This window comes from Hyperoodon ampullatus (genome assembly GCF_949752795.1).
Source record: "Hyperoodon ampullatus genome assembly, chromosome: 6".
Classification (NCBI taxonomy): Eukaryota; Metazoa; Chordata; class Mammalia; order Artiodactyla; family Ziphiidae; genus Hyperoodon; species Hyperoodon ampullatus.
The window spans coordinates 14,174,223-14,192,329 of record NC_136919.1 but is presented as its reverse complement, the minus strand read 5'-3'; the positions used below and the strand labels follow the sequence as shown (position 1 = coordinate 14,192,329).

General features: G+C 47.2%; 1 protein-coding gene across 6 annotated transcripts in view; it reads right to left on the bottom strand.

Annotated features, from left to right (window-relative positions):
- The window catches only part of CDK5RAP2 (CDK5 regulatory subunit associated protein 2), a gene marked incomplete at its 5' end in the record, with an annotated part of 184,507 nt that extends 166,786 nt beyond the window's left edge, over nt 1-17,721 (bottom strand). For all 6 annotated transcript variants that reach the window (XM_079706153.1, XM_079706157.1, XM_079706155.1 and 3 more), the window contains 3 exons: nt 5,528-5,595; nt 8,581-8,648; nt 17,663-17,721. In XM_079706153.1, the coding sequence (XP_079562279.1) occupies nt 5,528-5,595; nt 8,581-8,648; nt 17,663-17,721 (195 nt within the window). The remainder of the gene's footprint in view (nt 1-5,527; nt 5,596-8,580; nt 8,649-17,662) is intronic.
- Between the last annotated feature and the right edge of the window lie 386 nt (nt 17,722-18,107).

Genomic DNA, 18,107 nt, shown 5'->3' with positions numbered 1-18,107 from the left:
CCGGCATGCAGGAGGCCATCCTACTACACAGGTGAACCTCTGCATGGAGCACAGACATCCCACAGCCAGAAGCCCAACTTGATTCCCGAGGCCCCTGGCACTGACAGGCCCCATCTCCTGCAGAGCCAGCACCCCAGTGTGGCGGCGACACCCACCCTGTCAGCTCCAGACTTGGCCTCAACCACGACCACCGGCCTGCACCGCACGCGATTCTTGCTCTCCTGCCTGGTTCTAAAGGCGCCCCTGTTCTCCTTCTCAGCCTCCCCTTGCCCTCATCACTGCCTGCTCTCCTAAGACTGGGGCATCTGCGTGCTCCCTCCCTGCTGCTACACTGCTCCAGCCACTTGATTCACAAGAACGTAGCAGCCACCCGCATCTGCTTAAGACCCGGGATACCAGGCGCTGTCCCGGCATATGTTACTTCATCCTCACCACGGCCCTAGGAGTTAAATATTACTTTTCCCATTTCACAGATAAGGCAACCAAAATTTACAGCTTTAGTATCTTTTTTTTGTTTGTTTTTTTGCGGTACGCGGGCCTCTCACTGTTGTGGCCTCTCCCTTTGCGGAGCACAGGCTCCGGATGCACAGGCTCAGCGGCCATGGCTCACGGGCCCAGCCGCTCCGCGGCACGTGGGATCTGCCCAGACCGGGGCACAAACCCGTGTCCCCTGTGTCGGCAGGCGGACTCTCCACCACTACGCCACCAGGGAAGCCCAGCTTTAGTATCTTATACAAGGTCACACATTCATCTTATCAACAAGAATTAATTAAGTGACTACCATCTTGCTCAGTTGGGCGCTGAGCACTAGGGACGAAGCAGAGGAGACACGTGTTAAGCAACCACACCAAGAAAACACACAATTCCCAACAGTCATAAGACTCATGGTGGAAAAGACTGGGTACCGAGGGCTTGCTGGGTCCCTAGCGAGCTGGGGAAGGGAGTTAGGGACGGCCTCTCTAACAAGGTCACATGAAGGCTGAGACATGAAGGTCAAGAGGCCTGCCCCTCGGGAGGAGGAGAAAGGGCGGTCCCAGCAGAGGGGGGCGACCTGGGAAGGCCCAACTGCGCGGCTGAGAGCAGCCTGCGTGCTAGAGCACAAAGTGTGCCGCCGATGACACAGCGCAGGGTGTCAGGGACCGTGGCAAGAAGTTAGGGATTTCATTCCAAAGTCAGAGAAACATCACAGAAGGATCAGCCGAAGCTGACAACTGACGGGGCAGAACCGAGGGGCTGGAATCCTCAGATCAGAGGGGACACCGGCAGGCACTGAGCACCCACTGTGTGCCAGGCATCACGCTAGGTGCTTTCCACACCAGAACTCATATAACCCTCATGACAATTCTGAGTGAAAGACCGTATCAGCCCCCAGGTCAGTTAGTGGCAGGGCCAAGACCTAAAACCCAATTCTGGTCATTTCCAAGTGCGTGTCATGTCCTCGTACCACCGTGCTTCTGAAGCTTCAAGGGCCGTGCAGACCGGGCGGGGCCGGAGCGTGAGGGGGCGCTATTCTCTGGGAGGAAGTAACTCACCACATGGAGGTTACAGAGCAAATCTGAAGATGCAAACCTCCTGGCCATACCGCAGATAAAACATTAAACTTGACCAACTGCCTCAGCTCAGACCAAGACTGACCAACAAAAAGGAGTAAGGGCCTTGAAACAAGAACACCAGCACCTCAGGGTAGATGGATGTGAAACAAGGGCAGCAGAGTCTATCCTAAGGAAATAACCACATAACTGTACAAAGACACATGCACCAGGATATTCACCACAGCTTTGTTTATAATAGTGAAGAATTAGAAACAATCTGAACGTCGCACAGGAAGAGTTTACGTAAATTATGGTTCAATCCATCCCTTTGAAAACAAGTCTTTATGAACTTAAGACAGTCATTAAATAACACTAGCCACTTGTATCAACAGAGGTGGAAAGCTACATGTGTCACTCTCTGTCACAGTAAAAGCCAGAATTAAACGCTTCTACATACGGATAAAGATAGCTACCCGGACTGGACACGCTGAAGCAGATTCTAGGTCTCCCCACTTGCTCAAAACATTTTGAAAGAAACAAAGGACGAGAGAGAGACAGAGAGAGAGAGAGAGAGAAACTGTCGTCTCTGAAACAGATCACACCAGGTAAGCACAGTCCTTTACAAAACACATCTCAGCCAAGCCTCCTCTGGTCCGGGGAGCTCCCCACTATATTATCATCTAGAAAGGACCAACAAGACAGGCTCCCACTGAAGACCAAACTGATAACTAATTTGCCAACCTCCTGCTATAAGGCCTGCCGTGCAGGTGATTACACCTCAGCTGATGAGGGCACTAGACAATGGATCACCAGTTTAAAGACCCACAAGAAGGCGTGTGGCTTTTACATGTCAGAAGAGGACTCAGAGTGTAACAGAAAGACCTCCTGTGCCAGAGGCCTGGGGTCAGAACCCAAAGAAGTCCCTCTGCCTCTCTGGGCTTGAGTCCCCGTGTGTCAGATGGAGGGCCTGGGTGAGCCGACGATGCTGGCAGACTTGCTTCCCAACACCTCCGGACCCCTCCCCCTAGCTCAGGCATCATCCCTCCCCCCACCACCACTCACTGCAGTTTTTCAACCCGTCACAGCGCCACCAGCCTCACTCCCTCCTCCGTCCAGGTAGTCACCAGCCTGGCTGATCTTTTGAAGCATGATTCCGGTCACCTCCCTCCCCAGATGAAAATCCACCACTGGCTCCCCTTCATCTTCAGGACAAAACTAAAAAGAAGCAGCGTAGCATCCAGGAGCCTGCAGAATCTGACCCCTGCCTGCTTCAGTGGCCTCACTTCTCTCAGGCCCTCCATCCCACCGCCTCCTTCCAGCCAAAGGGAACTTAGACTCCCAGCCTCCTCACACGCTGTCATGGCTCTCGCTACGTCGTCACATGTGAGCCCTTGTGCCTGGGTGCTCTCCCAGTCCTCTCACCTTAGCTAACCCTAATCCCTACTTGTCCTGATGACCCTCCTCCAGGGAGGCTGCCCTAAGTCCCCTAGGCCAGGTTCGGGGCCCCTGCTCTGTGCCCCAGAGCACCCTGTACTTAACCCCTATCACTGCACTATTTTGCTATCCATCTCCCTAACTAGACTGCGAGTGTCTTGACAGGGAGACTTACAGGGTCTTAATTTACTGCCAGTTCCCTAGCCCCTGGCACAGCCTGGCACAGGACATGTATTTGAAAATATTCACTGATGAATGGATGAACTCTAAGCAAAACCAGGAGGCCCGTATTTTGCTAGACCCTTGCTAATAGACTCTGATGTTCAGATATCCGTCATCTAAGACTAGAATAAAAGAAATCACGAGTTCCCCCTTTAAATCAAAAGTATTCTAGCCCCCTCTTTAATATGCACGCGGACTTTAAAATTAGCATCAGATGCCAGGAGCATTTCCTATAAGCATCCCAACACAGAGATCATGCATTTAGTAGCTCAGGCCAGATGAAAATTTTCAGTGTTTAATAAAGACCTGAAAGCGAGCCACCGAGAACAGTGTGGTCATTTCAATTTCAACTGCAGAATTTGCTCTTGAAAATGCTACAATAAACAATATCAATGCCATAAAAAACCTAACAGCAGCCAAAGGACCCCAGTCATGAAGGAAAAACATAAATCCTAAAACATACTGGCAGAGAAGGCTCTCCCTCACCTTTAAGAAAATCAGTATTTGGGTCATCAAGAACACATCTGAGCAAGGGAAACGTGAATCACGTGGCAGAGTAGACAAAAATAACAACAATAAATAGAACAGTAAGAAGGAGAAATAGGTAACACACAGAATGAACTCTGTGCTAGGCATCTGTGTTTCACATATATTTACTCATGAATCTACACGACAGCCCTATGAAGTAGGAACTAGTAACATGTCCATTTTAAAGACAAAGAAAGTACACAGAGGTTAAGTGACTGGCCCAAGGTCACCCAGCAGAAGTGGATGAGCAGGCAGTCTGGCTCCAGAGGCCGTGGTCCTCAGGCAGCACAGACTGCCTCTGAAAACAGCTTTGCCATGTCACATCCCTCAGCCTCTGTTTCTCCTACGTATAATAAAGAGGGTTGGATTCAATTCAGAGATTTCTCCCAGTTCAAAAGGCAGACAACAAAATGTGAAGCCAAAATTCTAAGATTCTGTTAAACTTTTCCATCTAGAAATAAAAATCAAAACTGTGCCCTTCAAAACTTAAATAACACTGTATCTTGCAGAGCTGCTTCAATATTAAAGTAATATATATGAAGAGCTTAACGCTTCAAGTTCCCAGCTCAGAGCAAGAGCTCAATAAACAGTAGCTAGTATTACTCTTATGATAAAACAGGAACAACCATTTAATAGTAGAGCACATTTTAATTATACACGATGTGGAATAATCAAATCTCATCTGTTTCAGGCCCCAGGCCCCACAGCATAGATCGGGTTGTACAGTTGAAATTGTAATAACTCAAAGCTCAGAAATTACTTGTTTCCATTAGAGATCTGACAAGTCATTTATTCAACTGGTCACTGGTGGTTTGCAGATAACTATTAGCAGTAATGAGTATTCTAAATTAAATCCAGAGACAGTACCACTCTGTTCAGGAAAGACAACTGGAGAGAGAGAACATGATGGTGGTGTGTCCTTCCCTCTGTGCCCTCCATCTTCTCTCTGATAAATATCTCCCGTGTCTGGCATAGTATGGATTTCACTGGGTTACAAATGAAGAAGAGTCTAGATCTTCCCATGACAAATGAGAGCGTTGAGCAGGTAACTTGTTAAGGAGAACTGGAATTGGGAAAATAACCTTCTTTTCCTGTTACTTGACAACAAACCCCGCCCACTAACAAATGAAACACACAATGCTGGAAGACAGCAAGCACTGAAGCCAAATCCATCACTGAGCAATCCATTCTTAGACAATTGCCAACCACACAGCAGTGGGAACAGGCCGCTCATGTTTCATTCGACGGCAACAAAGATGCAGCCTGCAAAATGCAAGGAGGCCACACAGCGCAGCAAAAAGAATAACGGCTTTGGAGTCATTAAAAACCTGGATTCAAACCCCAGCTCTGTCACTCAAGTATGATGTGACCGTAAGCGAGTCTCCCCTAGTCCTAAGATTCTTTACCTGTAAAATGGGGATAATACAAAATACCTCAGCCACAGCGAGGATTCAATGGGGACCATAAATAACACTCCTTACATCACAGGAAAGCCCTTAATACATGTTAGTGCCTCTCAGCTGTGCTACATGGTGACATCCTCTCATTTGGGACACCAGAAATACACCAAACTCCCCAAGGCTGGAAACCACTGATCCTGTTGGAACCCGTAACTGGCCTGTGTGCAAAGGGCCATCTGTGTAGGAATGTGAGGGTCGCCCAGAGAGCGCCCACGAGCTCTGGCATTCCTCCTAACCCTGGCCTTATCCAGTCTGGATGCTTCTTAAGAAATACAGCTCCCTCCTGGGTCTGGCTGGACAGTGGCTGCAGATGTGATTTGTGAGGGATGGTAATTTGGTATCTCCACTTACGTTTTCAAAGTCCTTCATGTTCCGGGCTCTGGTGGGAGACACCGTTTCTTCCGACACATGTGGGAGCACTATAAAAAGATAAAACAGACACAGGAAAACGTCACCGTATGCAAACTGCCCAGCAGCCCTATTAGCGAAGAAAAAAAAAAATGACTAGCTTCCATAATATATTCTGTCCTGTGATTTGAGTCTACAGAAAGCTCTAAGCCATTATATTTCAAATATTTACAAATTACTTGAACTAGCCCCAATGTAACAATGTAAATGTCAGAAGATGAACCCAAAGAATGCATGGGGCAAACAAAGAAGAACTGTCCCGCTACGTACTTCCTTACTGCTTGTCATAAAATTATTTTGCTGAACAGGATATCATCTTCACATGTAAGCAATTAAAACAAACCATATCTGACTGACTTGACAGCAGGGGTTGGCAAACTTTTTCTTAAAATGCCAGACAATAAATATTTTAGGCTTTGCAGGCCATACACAAAGCCTCAAATCTGTCACAAACACTCAACACAAAAATAGCCACGGAAAATTCAAAAACAAAGAAGCTCTGATCCAATAAAAGTTTATTTTCAAAAGCAGGCAGTGGGTCAGAAACTGCCAAATCCTGCTTCAGAGTGATTCAAGACTTTGCCAGTACCCAAATCTTTCCACAGCTTCTTTAATTCAACAAACACTTATTACACCCCTCCTCTGCGCCAAGCACCACGCGAGGTTCCGGGGAAGCAACGGTGAGAGAGACATTGATCCTGCACCCAAGGGGATCCCGATCCCGTGGGCAAGACGGAGATGTAAGCAAACTGTTCCACGCTGCACAAGTACGTGGCGCTTTTCAAGTGTTGAGGAAATGTGTGCTGAGTGAATGAATCAATTCACTCTTCCCACAAGAATGCGCTGAGGGCCTACTCTCTGCTTGGCACCATTCTAGAAACAAAACAAACAGAAGGAGCTGACAGTCTAGAAAGAGGAGACAGACAATAAACAAAACAATAGGTAATTACAGAGTATGTTCAAAGGTGATAAATGCTACAGAGAAAAATACAGTTGGGCAAGGATAGGAAATACCAACAGCAAGGGTGGGGTGAGGACTTGCAGTTTCGAATAAGGTGGTTAAATTGAGGAAGGGCTCACTGCGGAGATGACCTCTGGGCAAACGTGGAGAAGGCACAGGGGAAAGGCCTGGGGTGGGAGATGCCCAGTGGATCTGAGGACCAGCCACGAGGCCAATGGACGCGAGAGCAATAAAGGGGCATGTGTGGGTGAGCCAGGTGGGTGAGCCAGGTGCTGGCAGACGGGCTGTGTATGGCCTCACTGACTCCTCTCAGGATGCCGAGGATTCTGAGCTCAGGAGTAGCGTTATGGGACTTGGGTTTCCACAGGCTCCCTCTGCCTGCCTCGCTGAGAACAGATTAAAAGGCGCTTCGAGAGAAACAAGGAGACCAGTTAGGAGAACACTGGGAGAATCCAGGCCAGAGGTCCTGATGGCTTAGACCAGGGAGGGAGGGTGAGAAGGGGTCTGATTCTGGGTACTTGTTAAGTAGCCAACGGGAATAGATGAAACGAAATGCAGTGAAATACATACAGTTCAGAGAGGAAAGCACACCTAAGGCAGCCTAGGGAGAGCCAAGGAGGCGGTGGGCTTGAGCTGAGTCATAAAGACTCAGGCAGGCAGCAGGCAGATGAGGGAAAAGGCCCAGAGGAGGGAGCAGGCGTGGCGCTCAGCATTCAGCAGACAAGCGGCTCAGGAGCCAGGCAGCAGCGGGGAACTGTGCAGAGCCCCGTGCGCCAGACCGAGGGCACACAGGTTGCCTTCCTGTTTCTCAGACAGGCTGTGCTCTGTCAACTGTGTCTGTGTCCCCACCTAGGTCCCACTCATTCTTCAAGTCTTGGCTCCAGTTCAGCTTCTTGGGAAACTCCGGCCCACCCCACTTCCTTCATCTGAGGGTAAATCTCCTTCTCATCCCCCTTCACAGCTCCTTTCACTTCTTCGCTCGTTACACTGACTGTGCGATCTATCCTGATAATTCTTTAGCTGTCTGCCTTCTAGGCTTGATCGGAACCATGACCGGAATCCCAGCACTGAGCCCAGAGCCTGGCATGAAGCAGATGTATAATATGGGCTGAATTAAGGAGGAGGCCTATCAATTTTCTGCCCCTAACTGCCTGGGCAGGAAAAAAGAGAAACCAGAACTGCTGGATTGTATGTTTAAAGTAAAAGTTAATAGGTTCTAAAGAAAAACCTGAGGGTGGCCTGTAAGTTAAAAGAGTCTCCAGAAATAAACCTTGTGAAACTTACATCATCTGCTCTAAAACCTTCTTCCTTTTGCACATATTTGGTGGGGGGCGGCGGGGAACAAGTCAAAATATCTCTAAGATATTCCAACGTGGCAAATTATCAGCACTTCCCACAGACACTTATGATAGCATCCACTTTTTTCAGAAACAAAAATTATGAAGAACGCTTAGCAAAACCCAAACTGCAAAACAGAAAGTCTCCTCGTGGTCCAGCTTCAACACAGCAGACTGCTTATTTCCTCAGTGCTGTCTCCTGTGGTCTAACCAACTATTTGTCTCCCAAGGGCAGGCCCGTGTAGGAATGCTGGGCCTCAGCGGGCAACTGGAATCCAGCAGCCTGCCAGCAAGGCCTTTGCACACTGAAGTTTGGACAGCAGCCCTCAGGGGCCTCCAGCCACTCGGTAGCAGGGACCAACAGATCCTCTGAACCTGACCGAGTCACCAATTCTACATCCAGCCTCCACTGCTCATTCAGTTCAGCAAACACTGGCTGAACCCCTATAAGCGTGGTAGCAAGAAATGAAACTCGTGAAATATGGCCCAAAGGACATCAATTCCTCTAGTCCAGTGTTTATGAAAGGACTAAGTAGCAGGTCAATATGTATACAAAATACTGTGTACCTCCTGGGAGCACCAAGCCATGCCAGGCTAGCTCTGGGCCCTGGAATCATCCAAGCTCAGGCCCAGGCTCAAGGCCTGAAGGCCCTCGTGGCCTCGCGTCTACTTCCCTTGTTCTTACTTTGTGTACTTACCACCATTTCCCAAACCAGCAATGGGGCCGATGTCATCCAGGTCATCTGGTAAATTGGGAACAAGGCCACTAGGAAAGAACACGTGTGATAAAAGAAGAGTCAGTGTTTGAACAGCAGAGACTATCAGACGGACTGTCCGTCATCAGGTCACAGCCAGCCAGCTACCTGTGAGGCATGCAGTGCAGAGGTTAAGAACTCAGGCTTTGGGGCGGAGGTCTGGCTCTAACACTTAACAGCTAAGTAAGGTCAGTCATTCATTCACATGTCAAGGGTTCTGTGGGCCATAGACGGCCTAGGTGCAGAGGCACCATGCCAAATATAAGCTACTGACGTTCCTGAGTCTTACTTTGTTAATTCGTTACATGGGGATACCACCTTCTACCTGTAAAGATTAAATGAGTTAATGTATCAATATATAAACACTCAGCCCACAGTAAGTGCTCGTTAAATGGCATCTAGCGGTGTTTGTGTCATTACTATTATTACCATTATTAAAATGCCTATCACAACCAAAAATTAAGCTTCCAAGAATCAGGCACCAATTCGGATGCTTTAGGAATATCAAACAAAAATGCAAAATTCACTGATTCAAGAAGTTTTACTGGTTGAATTATAAAAATAGGTTCAGTGAGAATCTGGAGACACTGACAGAAAACTAAACCATAATAGGAGGTGTGGTTCAACACAAAACACACCTCCCTGGATTCTGTTCTAAGCTCTGCCACATACCTTTCCCAACCTCGCTTCCTTCATCTGTAAAAGGAGAACAGCAGCTACTTGATACAGCAACTGGCAATTAAATAAGACAACAAGTGTCCAGCAAGTACCTGGCATATTGTGAGTATCCCATAAATGGGAGCAAAACAGCCCTGTCACCTTGAAACATACAATGCTCTATAACTTACAAAAGATTTACCATCATGAGAACTGTCCAATTCCCTGAGGGTCTACGCATTTCTCAAAGGAAGGTGTTAAAGCCCAGATAATTTCAGCAGTCTACTCAGTCTCATGGCAGTTTAGTAGAGAACCAAGTCCAGAATCCGAGCCTTTTACGTCGAACCCCCAATAATGCTTCCCTGTCCCAAGCTGTAAACTAGGAGTTGATGGAACTGCAGCTTGACTTCTTGGCAATTTGCTCTTTCCATGCCTCTAAATTCAGATCCATTCTGTTCCTAGGGCAATTTTGCCTGATAACCAAACTTTGGAGTTGGAATGAACCTTCAAGATCAGAACCAAGCCAAAAACTGGATGTCGTAAAATTCCAACATCAAGAAAATGATTACATTAAAAGTGTCTGCTATGAGGATAACTGGAAAAAAAAAAAAAAAACTAAGTAGAATACGCCTTCAATTATAGAAAAAAAAATATATGTACACTAAAGACACCTCAAATCCTTCTTGGAAACTAGGTGGGCTTTAAATATATATAACAAGACAACTGAAATATTAAAAATCATAATTTGCAGGGAAATGAGAGATATTTTCCTCCTTTTTAATTGTCTACAATTCTCAATTTCCTCCAATAAGTATCACTAGAAGGACAAACTCCATTTTCTAAACTGAATTGTAAAAATTAAAATCAAGTTCGATCACCACCCTTTCCAGATGGTGGCCCAGCGGCCCAAGATCACACACCAGGTTATTGGTCAAGCTTAGCCTACAGTCTGGTCTCTACATTCACAAGTTTGGGGTTCTTTCCACCACAGCTATTAATTTACTACTATTGGAGGAAATGGCCCATCAGTTACTCAAGCCAAGATCAATCACCGTTGAAAACCACGTGGCAGGCAAAGCCAAAGAATCTGGTCTTAGGCAAATTTCCAACAGGCAAACAGCGAAGTTTGAAAAATGACGTTTGACACCGCAACTCAGAAGAAACCACTATTTAATGCAGCAATTCCGGCCTGGCTCCTGCCAAATTTCCATTTGGGCTTTACCTGCTCACTTTTTAAATGCCATGAACCTCTGTCATGCGCAGTCTCAGTCAGTTCCAGCCACAGCTCCACCTTTAAGAATTCACCTTTTCGTATCCCATTCTGATCATTCACTCTAGGCCTGAGAACTAAAGTTGGGGCTTCATGGGGCCCCACCCGAAGTCAAAACTAGGCAAGCAAAGGAAAAGGGTTTAGACATGATTTTGTCATGGTATGGATGGGGGAGACTAAGGCCCAGAAAGGGAAGGAACATATTTGCTCAAAATCACAAGCAGTTGTGTTAAAGCTGAGACCAAAATCCAGGTGTCTCTGTGCCCTTGCCACTCGCTAACCAGCGTCCGGGCTGCCCAAAGCTCCTACTCAATGGGGCACATAGTCAGGGCCAGTTTCCTCGCATGCAAAACACAGCATAAGCGTAACCACTACCCTGCAGGGGCACCGCACTGAACAGACACCACGCTCAGGGACAGGCAGCCTCCTGCCTACTCCCCACCGCAGCCCTTCAGTGGCAGGGGGTAGTTTTTAGATGTTGCCATTTTTTTTTAATGAGGAAAAGGGAGGCCCAGGAAAGTTAATAAACTGAAAGACCAAGCTGGCCTGATTTGAAAGCCCATGCTCTTAGCCTCTACACCAGCCTGGCCCCCGCCAGCGCCTTCCTCAAGGGGCTATGGTGAGGTCCCCATGAATCGAGGCAGGGCCTTCCAGAGTCTCCTTCCTGTCCACTATGTGTCAGGTAAATGAACGAACGCTCACCTGCGCTTCACCAACCACTTCATCCTCCTAGCTCGCTCCACTGCCACCCAAAAGGGGCGATCTCCTGAGTCTGTACATGGCAGCCAACAACTGTCCAACCACGCAAGGCCCAGCGAGGATGGAACGTTTCATGGACAAAGCATTATGAGAGCCGTGGACGGACTAGACATCACATTCAGAAAACAATTACACCAAGTACAGTCTTGTCTGTCTTTCAACAACTTGTTTTTCACTCTATGTCATGTATTCTTAATGAGAGAAAAATATATATAAATACAAACTAGACAGACAAGCTTCAAGTTCTCCTTGACTACTCACTCCCATCTTGGTCTCCTCCTAAGAGGTAACCACGCTTGTCAGCAAGACATTCCAAACCTTTCCCTATGTTTGTAATTGTATATGCAGCATCGTTTCTTCACTAATGTGTCCTAAAGATGTCTTCATGACAGTACAAACAGATCTACCTCAGTGTTTTTAACTCCTACGGAGCATTGTACAGCAGTGTTTGCAAATTTTATTGACCCCAACCCATAGAAGGAAATATATTACCCTTCATTCTTGAAATTCTGTTCTACTCAATTTTTTTTTTTTAATTCTGGTTGCAACCTACTACATTCAGTTTCATGAATTGCCAATGGGTCACAGTCTGAAAGACACTTGTGAAAGGATGTGTATTTACCAGGTCTCCTGATGGTAATTCAATGTTTCTAAATTGTTCCTTTTACAAACAATGCTGGATCTCCTTATACAGGTCTCACTGTGCACATGTGTGAGGATTTCTCTAGTCAGATAGATAGCAAGAAGTGGAATTGCTGGGTCTAAACACATTCACATTTTTTTAATGGGCAAAGGATTTGAAAACATACAAAAGGCTAATAAGCACATGAAAAAATGTTCAACATCATTAGTCCTTAGGGAAATGCAAATCAGTACCACAGTGAGGTACCCTGTCACATCCCCAAGGATAGCTATAAGCAAAGACAAACAATAACAAGTGTTGACACGGCAATGGAGAAATAAGAACCCTCATATACTGCTGGTGAGCATGTAAGATGGTGCAGCCACTTTGGAAGAGTTGGGCAGTTCCTCAGAAAGTTAAACATACAGAGTTACCATATGACCCAGCAACCCTACTCCCAGAGAAACAAAAATTTATGTCCACACAAAGACTTGTACACAAATGTTTATAGCAACATTATTCATAACTGCCAAAAAAGCAGAAACAACCCAAATGTCATCAACCAATGAATGAATACACAAAATATGGCATCAATACATGTATATAATGGAATACTATTCAGGCACAGAAAAGCATGAAGTACTAATACATGTTACAACATGGATGAACCTCACTAAAGACCACGTATAGTAAAATCCCATTTATATGAAATGTCTGGAATAAGCAAAGCTATAGACAAAAAGTAGATAGTGGTTGCCTAGGGCTGGGGGGAGGGGAAGGAGGAGAAATGTGGAATGTTATAGACTAAATGTTTGTGGCCCCCCAGAATTCAGATGATGAAACCCTACCTACCCACCCACCCCCCAAGTGATGGTATTAGGAGGTGGGCCTTTGGGAGGGAGTTAAGTCTAGATGAGGTAATGAGGGTGGAACCCTTGGGAATGGGATTAGTGCCCTTAAGGGTTCCCAGAGCTCTTGCTTCCTCTCTCTGTTCTCCACCATGTGAGGATACAATGAGAAGTATCAATAGGTAGTCTGCAACCCGGAACAGGGTCCTCACTAGAGCCTGACCATGCTGGCACCCTGATCTTGGACTTCCAGTCTCTAGAACTGTGAGAAATAAACTTCTGTTGTCTATAAGTCACCCAGTCTACAGTTTTTTTGTTACAGAAGCCCAAGCTAAGACAGGGAGTGAATGTTAATGGGCACAGGGTTTCTTTTTTGGATGATGAAAATGTTCTAAAATTAAGATTATGGTGATGACTGCACAACTCTGTAAATATACTAAAAAAAAACATTGAATAGTATATTTCAAATGGGTGAACTTTACGGCATATAAATCAGATTTATATCTGTTTAAAAAGCTGCTAAAAAAAAAAACACAAGGCACATTTTTAACGCCAAACTGTGTTCCATGAAGACTGTACCAGTTGACACTCTGTTGTGCACTTTTTCACACAGTGATTACAAAGCAGCATTTTACTACTAAATATGGAGCTTATATTCACGGTATTTATCTTTTCAAACGGAGACTGAACAAAATTGATTTATTCAACAAATATTTGTTGAGCTTGTACCATGTGCCAGACACAGTTCTAGGGCAGATACAGTGGGGAAGAAGCCAGACGTGCTCCCTGCCCTGACTGAGCTAACACTGGCAACGGAGAGCACCTCCTCAAACCTCACAGCCTAGGGGTACCTCTGGTCCAAGGTCGGCCTTAGATTAAGCTTTCAAGCCTTCACCAGAAATTTCATTCCACCATCCTCCTTCTCAACCTCCTTCTACAAAATCCATAAAGGCACTCTTTGCCTGAGAAAGTACAAACTGTGTACAAAGCTATAAGAAACATGTCTTTTTGGTCTGCCCCTAACTGGGCAGCAAGCACTTAATGGCCATGTACTTGAGGAACCCACAGATGTACAAGCCTGGGCCAGGCCTTAGGAAGCTCACAGGGAGAGGCAGAATCCTGGGCATGAAAACAAACGGGTGAACCCAGGGGTGTGGGCACAGAGGACTTTGTCCAGGAAACAGTACAACATGGTTAACGGTAAAACAAAAACAGCCAACATTTAATGTACTCCCCAGTCGGTGCTAGGTACTTAACACATACAATCTTGCTTCATCCACAAAGTCACCCAACAAAACAGATATTATCACTGAAGAGAAACTGAGGATTAGGAGGGTTAAGCGAATTACTCAAACAGCACAGCTAGTGACTGGCTGAGGCAGGATGCAGACGCAGACATCCTGCGTACAAAGTGCAGGTTCTTTCAACACCATCAGGCAGGACCTAATGAAGGGCCTTGGCTCAGGCGAGGCTCCAGGGGCCAGAGCTCTTGGGGCACCCACAGGTGATCAGGTTTGGAGAGAATAACACACACTGACCTAATTTAACAGAAGTCCAAGGACAAACTGGACTCTGGTCTAGTCTCTAAAACTGGGGCTTGGATGTTAGCAAGCAGAAGAGTACTCATGTTAGCATAAAAAGAGATTTTACTGCAGGGATTCTTCTCATCCACTGTGACCACCTGACAGAGAAGGTGACTCTCTCAGGACATTTCTGCCACTCTTTGACGGCCAGTTCAAGCACCAGCAGCTCCAAAAAATCCTCCCAGAATCCTCTCAGAATTGGTTCAGAGAACTGGCTGGAAGGCAAGACATGGTACTGATAGCCAGGCTTTGGAGTCTGTAGGCCTGGATTCAAATCCTGGCTCGATCATGTACTTTTTGTGGGATCCCAGACCGTTCATTTCACCTCTCTGAACCTCAGTGTCCTCACCTGTAAAAGGGGGATAAAACTGTCCCCCCACCAGATCATTGTTTATTCAGTGATTTAACACATGGTTACTGAGCCCCTACTATGAACCAGATACCACATTAGGAAGTCGGGTTACAAAGATGATCAACATGCAGCCCCTGCTCTCACGTAGGTCAGACTCTAATCTGGGAGACAGACAAGTTAACAGTCATACCTGCAGTGGCCAGTACAGGAGCCACCAGCCACCTGGACCTTACTGAGCACCTGAAATGTGGCTCATTCAAGTTGAGAAAGGCTGTAAGTGTAAAACACATACTGGACTTCAAAGACTTAGTAAGATCAAAAAGAAGGTAAAATATCTCATTAATAATTTTTTTCACAAGTTAGAATGATAATATATGGAAATATTGGGTTAAATAAACATTATTAACATTAATTTCACCAGTCTCGTTTTACTTTTTTAATGCGGTTATTAGAAAGTTTTAAATTACATACGTGGCTCAAATTATATGCTGACTGGACCACACTAGTTAATAAAATTCAGTGAAGTCATGGGACTTCCCTGGCAGCCCAGTGGTTAAGACTCTGAGCTTCCATTGCAGGAGGTGTGGGTTCGATCCCTGGTGGGGGAACTAAGATCCTGCATGCCGCGTAGTGTGGCCAAAAAAACCAAGAAAATTCAGTGAAGTCAATGAGGGCTGTGAACACGTCAGTGATGGGGGGACTAGAGAACAGAGGACCCAGGTGGGGATAGGGGGATATCAGTGAAGACTTCCTGGCAATACCATCTAAACTGAGACCTGAAAAATAATAAGGCAAAGGGCGGGGGAGGAGGAGGGAAGGCAATCCAGCCCGCAGGGACAGCGAGTGCACAGGCCCAGCTGTAAGAAAGAACAAGGCAGATCATTCATAACAGTTTGGCAGCCAGCAAGAGTGACGGGCATGGGGAGGAGACAGGGAAGGAAGAGGGAGGACAGGAGGTTAGTGAGGTAGATGCGCCAGAGTATAAAGAGCTCAGAAGCCATATTAAAGAACTTTATCCTGAGGGCAGAGAGGAGCCAGGGAGGGTATGAAGCAGGTGAGTAAGAGATTAGTTACCAGGAACGTACGCAGCACCAGGATCACCAGCAAAGGCAGGGAGAGGAGGGAAAGGAGAATATCTGATGCTCTGTTGAGCTGCTACTCTGGGTCAGACATTACACTAAACCCTTTTAGACTCACCCATGTTACAGATAATGAAAACTGAGGCTCACAGGGGGTGACTTGCCCAAGGTCACAGGATTGTTAAGTGGAAGAATTGGATTGAAACCCAGTTAGGTCTAGGTCCCAAAACCCAAGTGCTTGGCCAACTGGTGCTGCGATGTGAAAAGCTGTCTGAGAGAATAATAATGGACTTTACCTTAACAGCAATGAAAAGCATTAAACATGTAAAACAGCAGACTGTGACAATCAGATTTATATTTTAAAAAGAGCTTTGAAGCTGTAGTATAAAAGGCTATCAGAGGTGTGCAGGAAACCAGGACAATCCAGATGAGAGGTCATACTGCAATATACTGGGGCAGTGGCAGACAGACGAAGAGAAAGGGACATGACGATCCTACCTTAGGATCCAATTAGCAGGAGCTGCAAAGGGCCTTGCTCTGTGCCTGATAACTAGTAGGTCCTCAATAAACAGAGTAACCATTTGTCCAAGGTTTGCCCAAGACAGGACCTGTTTATGCCTGCTGCTCAGGCATAAGTTAATTGTGCCCATTTTACTCTTAAAACCATCCAGATTTGCACAACAAATAACATGTCACTGTTTCAGTTAGGATCTGTTGACTAAAAGCAGCAGCCTGGCCCTAGCAGAGCTGGATAAACACTGCAGATTCTCAGTTAGGGATCACCTCTGAGACCTTCTACTCTCTCACCAACCAGGAGCCCAGGACAACCAAAGGGCCCCAACCCTGCAGCAGTGCAGGGCTTTGTCAGGCCTTCCTACCAGGAGAGACCCCTGCCGCACCAGCAATGTGGACTCCAACTGCCTCTTGGGACAGGTGCATTGGGAGGCCACTCTCAGACACTATTCCCCAATTTGTATTACTGTTGATGATGATGATGATGATGACAACACCGAATCTCTTTTCTCTTTTTTTATCTTTTGGCCTCGCCCCGTGGCATGTGGAATCTTAGTTCTCCCACCAAGGATCGAACCCGCACCCCCTGCATTGGTGTCGTCGAGTCTTAACCACTGGGCCGCCAGGGAAGTCCCCCGAATCATTTTTTAAGCACTGATTATATGCCAGGCACTACTCCTGCCAAGCAAATTGCTGGCTGGGCATCTTCTCTTTTGATCCTCACCCCAACTCTGTTGGGTGGATATTACTAACAGCCTCCTTTTACAGATGGGAAAGTAGATTAAACCATTTTATCAAGAGCATAGAGCTAGTTAGTTTAAAGGGCTGGATTTGAATCCAGTTCTGTTCAACTCCAGCCAAGGTTCCTAACCACTGCACTCCATGGCCCGAGTCTTGGTGGCCACTGTGTGACCCCATAGGCAAAGTCTGTACAGACCAACTGCACTCCCCATAATGAAAGCAAATCCCCAAACCAGCATGAACCATCAAGTACCCTCAAGGTCCCCGCCCCTCAACCAGCCCCCACTAATTGCACACTCCAAGAGGTCCCCACCTCCCACCTTTTCAGAGAACCCTTTACCTGTCCCTCACCTCCTCTTCAAAGTATGTCCCGAAATGCGAGAGGCGGGCGTGGGGCAGGTCGGGACCGCCCAACCACCTACACTCAGTATCAGTGGGCGGGTCCCCAAAGAGATTTCCCCCCAACACAAGAAACCCATCCCACATACTGCCCAGAACCCTCAAACACCCAAACAGCAAACCCCAAGTCTCGGATGGAGCAAACCCCCATCAGCGGGAACCCCGGCCTGGTTACCGCGAACCCCCAAAGGCCGGGCCGCACCTGCAGCCGCTGCGTATCCCGGGGAGAGTGACGTCCTCTTCCAACACCGAGTCCATCATGGACACAGAGGAGGTGGTGGCGTTGGTGTCTGGCGGCGTCGCCACTGGTTTCCCTCGCCCCCGCCGCCCCCGGTCGTGACCCGCCCGGCTCCCCAGGTCCCCGCCCCCTCCAACCCAGGTCTCGTTCGGACTCCGGCGGCGCCGCTGGAATTCAAACCGCAGCCGCTGCCATCTTTCCCGGCGCTTCTTCCTACGGAAACGAGGCGGGGTCACCGAGACGCGCGCTGTGAAGCCGAGGCCGGGCCGGGCAGCGCGGGCGGGCGCCATCTTAACTAATGGCAGGTTGGCGGGGGGTCAGCGCTTGCGCCAGCAAGACTTAAGGAAAGAGAGGCAGGATGCCATTTTTAGTGAGGGCACTAGGGCCGAGGCCAGGGCAGGTGCCATCT